Here is a 5,234-nt window from a genome sequence, read left to right as displayed (position 1 = left end):
GACAGCGACTGAGACCCCTGCGCAGAGAATGGGACCGCTGCACTGTCCTGGGACTGCGTATGACAGGAAGGAGAGATCTCTCCTCTCTCTCTAAGACGCCTGTCAATACGAACGGCCTGAGACATAGCAGAGTCCAAGGAAATAGGCCTCTCATGAAAGGCAAATGCATCTTTCAATCCCTCTGAAAGACCATGGCAAAATTGACTTCGGAGCGCAGCATCATTCCAACCAGTATCAGCTGCCCATCTCCGAAATTCTGAGCAGTATATCTCTGCGGACTGTTTACCCTGGCATAATAGACGTAGTCTAGACTCAGCCAGAGCAATACGATCCGGATCATCATATATCTGACCCAGGGCTAAAAAGAATTCATCCACTGAACGGAGAGGCCGTGCCCCCTCCGGCAGCGAAAAGGCCCAGGACTGAGCGTTACCCCTGAGCAGCGATATAATGATCCCCACCCTCCGTTCCTCATCTCCAGAGGAAAGGGGAAGAAGGCGAAAATGGAGTTTGCAAGCCTCTCTAAAACGCACAAAATTCTCACTACCCCCGGAGAACGTATCCGGGAGCGAGATCTTAGGCTCAGAACAAACTCCATGAACGCAAGCTGAACCGGTCAATTGAAACTGAGAAAAAGTCTTACGGAGGTCAGCTACCTCCAATGAAAGACCCTGGAAGCGTTCAGCCAAAAGTGAAACCGGATCCATGCTTAAGACGGTTTGGGCGGCTTATAATGTCACGGAATGTGTACAGGAAACAAGGCAAAGCAACATGCATAAATGACTCGCTGGATCCAAAAACTAAGGAACCAAGGGAGACCCCTGCAGAAGACCTGGCACTTTCCCTGGCTGCTTAGCCTATGCAAAGATCCTAATGGTGGAGGTATGCATATCCACGTACCTTGACTATAAAGCCCTGAGCACCCTACAATAGTGAGGGGACACGACCACCGGCTCCCTACACAAGACACGGAGGGAGTCAGGGTCACCTGGGATCCAGCAAACAGAAAATAACAGATAAAGGTACGACACTTAGCTTTGTAGCAAACAGGAGGACAGAGTCAGCGAGCACACACACTCCAGGGAGAAGTATAAGCCGCCCAGAAAAGCCTTCTGGGGAGGAATTTAAAGGGAAACAATTAGTCCAACACATGACAGCTGAGAGACGCTAACGAGAGGAGGAGCTGAATACCACAACACAGAACTCAAGGGGGAGGTTCTGAAAGGCCTCTGTGAGAGCTTCTCAGCTGTCTGGTTGTGACAGACGCACAATGTAAGGGCTCGTTCACACGACCGTATGGCTTTTTCAGTGTTTTGCAGGCTGTTTTAAACGGATCCGTTTTTTTATTTTTTGTTTCAGTAGTGTTTCCGGTTCAGTTTTGTTTTTCCGTATGGCATATACAGTAATTGCATAGAAAAAATTGGGCTGGGCACAACATTTTCTATAGATGGTTCCGCAAAAACGGAACGGATACGGAAGACATATGGAGTACATTCAGTATGTGTTACGTTATTTTTGCGGACCCATTGACTTGAATGTTGCCACGGAACGTGATTTGCAGGCAATAATACCGGGCAGCACGTTTTCGTCGGTTTCCTCCCACACTCCAAAGACAGACTGACAGGGACCTTAGATTGTGAGCTCCTGGGGACAGACGGATGCTGATGTCTGTACAGCGCTGTGTAAGTGCATAACATAAATAATAGGACGTTCTATCTTTGAACAAAACGGAAATACGGAATGCATACAGAGTACATTCCGTTTTTTTTTTCGGAACCATTGAAATGAATGGTTCTGTATATGGGCCGTATACGGAACGCATAAAACGTTTGTGTGAACGAGCCCTAAGTCAATGGGGACGGATCCGTTTTCTCTGACACCATAGAAAACGGATTCCCCCCCCCCCCATTGACTTGGCAATGTTAAAGGTAGGGCAATCGGAAGCGTTTTTGCTGATCCACGACGGATCCAGCAAGTGTGAAAGCTGCATACATAGAAGCCGCCATGTGTGCAGACACCCTGTGCTCCAGGACGCCCCCTAGTGGCCACACGTGACCTGCAGACCCCCTGTACCGCCTGCGGCATCGGCCAGAATCGCCAACCATCTGCAGTAAGAATATGGAATTTTTGGGCCACGAGTACAGAAAATGTGCCGTGACTGTAACTCTCATCATCTCTCCGCTCCGGCTCAGCGCCGGGTAACGCGATCACTGGGTAAATGATTAATCTCTCGTCAGCACAAAGCCCAGGGCTGCGGATACTGGGTGTCATACTACCTGCCATTAACCCTCACTATTCCAGCAAGTAAGTGTGCAGGATGGATACATGATACCCACGGGGGCTCGGAGATATACAGGGGAGAGGTATAGTGAGGACCCCCTGATATTAATGGGGGGGTATCGGGACATATATGAGGAATGGGTGATACACGGGGGGGGGGGGGGGGGGCAGATAGTTGGGGAGAAGCAAAGTACTTTATGGGGATGAAAAAGGGGGAAGGGGGATATTTTCAGGCAATCTTATGGGGGGTGGGGAATTTTGTGGGCGTTCATTTCGGGGGGGAATTTTCAGGCGATCATATCAAGAAGGGGTAATTTACAAATGATCACACAGGGGGGGATATTTTCGGGCGATCATATTGGGGGGATATTTTCGGGCGATCATATTGGGGGGATATTTTCGGGCGATCATATTGGGGGGATATTTTCGGGCGATCATATTGGGGGGATATTTTCGGGCAATCATATTGAGGGGATATTTTCGGGCAATCATATCAGGAGATGGGGGATTTTCGGGCAATCATATGGGAGAGGGGGATATTTTTGAGCGATCCTACCATGATTGGGGGGGATATTTTTCGGGCAATCATATCGAGGGGGATATTTTCGGGCAATCATATGGGAGAGGGGGATATTTTTGGGCGATCATATTGGGGGGATATCTTCGGTAGATCATATTGGGAGGGGGATATTTTTGGGCGATCCTATCATGATTGGGGGGATATCTTCGGGCGATCTTATCATGATTAGGGGGATATCTTCGGGCGATCCTATCATGATTGGGGGGATATCTTCGGCCGATCCTATCATGATTGGGGGCATATCTTCGGGCGATCTTATCATGATTAGGGGGATATCTTCGGGCGATCCTATCATGATTGGGGGGATATCTTCGGCCGATCCTATCATGATTAGGGGGATATCTTCGGGCGATCCTATCATGATTGGGGGGATGTCTTCGGCCGATCACATCGGGGCTTCTCTCCGCACCTGCCATTCCCGGCCTCGCTGCTCCCTCTGGCGGCCGCGTCCCGGAACTTCAGCACCGGCTCCAGGTGTCGTTTTGCAGCCGTTTGCCTTCTCTCGCGGCTCCGGTGTTTGCTGCGCCCGGCGGTGCCGGCTGGAGGTCCCGGAGTGCCCCGGCCTCAGATACCAGGTGCCCCGGTGCTCCGTGTGGCGGCGCCCGGCCCCTCATCCCCCGCCGCCCTGTGATTGGCGTGCACAGATGGGGAGCCCCGTCCGAGCAGCCCGGGCAGAGCTCTCCGGCAGCGGGCGGCTGCAGTCATGCTGGCCAGGAAGGGTCTGATCCCGGAGGAGTACGTGCTGACCACTCGCCTGGCCGAGGACATCAATGAGCCCAAGTACCGGGCGCAGGAGCGGAGGGCGAGGTTCGTGGCCAAGAACGGGACCTGCAATGTGGCCCATAAGAACATCCGGGAGCAGGGCCGCTTCCTGCTGGACGTCTTCACCACCGTGGTGGACCTCAAGTGGCATCACACCCTCCTCATCTTCACCATGTCCTTCCTCTGCACCTGGCTGCTCTTTGGGATGATCTGGTGGCTCATCGCCTTCGCCCATGGCGACCTGGACTACACCGAGGAAGGCTTTGTGCCCTGTGTGACCAGCGTCCAGTCCTTCACCGCTGCCTTCCTCTATTCCATTGAGGTGCAGGTGACCATCGGCTTTGGGGGACGAATGATCACAGAGGAGTGCCCCTTGGCCATTCTAGTCCTCATCATTCAGAACATTGTAGGTCTGGTCATCAATGCTATCATGTTGGGTTGTATCTTCATGAAGACGGCGCAGGCCCACCGTAGAGCGGAGACCCTCATCTTCAGCAAGCACGCCGTCATTGCCCTACGAAACAGCAAACTCTGCTTCATGTTTAGGGTTGGAGACCTGCGGAAGAGCATGATCATCAGCGCCACCATCCGCATGCAGGTGGTCAAGAAGTCCAGCAGCCTGGAGGGAGAGGTCCTGCCCCTCAACCAGATAGATATACAAATGGAGAACCCCATCAGTACCAATGGTATCTTTCTGGTGTCACCACTCATCATCTGCCACACCATCACCAAGGACAGTCCACTGTATGACATCTCCGCCACTGACCTCACTCACCAGCAAGACCTGGAGATCATTGTCATCCTGGAGGGGGTGGTGGAGACCACTGGAATCACCACCCAGGCCAGGACATCATACTTGGCTGATGAGATTCTGTGGGGTCAACGCTTTGTGTCCATCATAGCAGAAGAAGACGGCAGGTACTCGGTGGACTACTCAAAATTTGGCAATACGATCAAGGTGCCCACCCCGACATGCACAGCCAGGCAGCTGGAGGAAGACCACGGTAACCTGGACCTTCGCTCCTTCTCCCCTAAGAGCACCATCCGCAGAAGAAACATCTCCGTCAAGGTAAAGCCAAAGTTCACACTGTTTGATGAGGACCAAACGTGACCCTGGACCCATGACCTCTCCAGATCTGGTGTCTTCTATGCAGCAATTATCCCTTCTCCAGATCTGGTCTCTTCTATGCAGCAACAGTCCCTCAGGAGAGACGGGGCGGTAGAGACGTGTGTGTGTGTGCGCTGGACTCCTCACGTTTTTCAGGATTTTATATTTATTAACCTCTTGCTGTTCTCTGCAGATGCCTACCTATAGATGTCTTAGCAATGTCTCAAGATTCCTCCTGTGGGGGGAGGGAGGGGAAATGTTCATGCTATTTATACCCAGTGACTGCAGATGCTCCCTCGCTGCATCGTGTCTCGTTCTGCACTTAGTGCTCCCGGGGGGGGGGGGGGGGGAGGAGGTTCTGCAGCAGCTGCTTCACATTCATATCTATGTTTGCTCTCATTTTATAAAATTTTATAAAATGTATTGATTGATGACAGCGGCTCCTCCATCATTTACATCATCTGTACCATGTCGTTACCTTCTGGGGCACTGTACATAACATAT

General features: G+C 51.8%; 1 protein-coding gene across 1 annotated transcript; it reads left to right on the top strand.

The window, feature by feature from the left end:
* Nucleotides 1-3,333: 3,333 nt before the first annotated feature.
* LOC122920566 (ATP-sensitive inward rectifier potassium channel 11-like) lies at nt 3,334-5,016 on the top strand. Its single transcript, XM_044270165.1, has one exon. The coding sequence runs from the start codon at nt 3,564-3,566 to the stop codon at nt 4,731-4,733; it is 1,170 nt and encodes a 389-aa protein (XP_044126100.1). The 5' UTR covers nt 3,334-3,563; the 3' UTR covers nt 4,734-5,016.
* Nucleotides 5,017-5,234: the final 218 nt, after the last annotated feature.

This window comes from Bufo gargarizans, chromosome 10 (assembly GCF_014858855.1).
Source record: "Bufo gargarizans isolate SCDJY-AF-19 chromosome 10, ASM1485885v1, whole genome shotgun sequence".
Taxonomy (NCBI): Eukaryota; Metazoa; Chordata; class Amphibia; order Anura; family Bufonidae; genus Bufo; species Bufo gargarizans.
Note: the sequence above shows the minus strand (reverse complement) of the source record. Positions and strands in the feature narration are given on the sequence as shown.

What these genes read in the sequence shown, in the direction of transcription:
- LOC122920566 (XM_044270165.1), top strand. Translation starts at nt 3,564, where the DNA reads ATGCTGGCCAGGAAGGGTCTGATCCCGGAGGAGTACGTGCTGACCACT.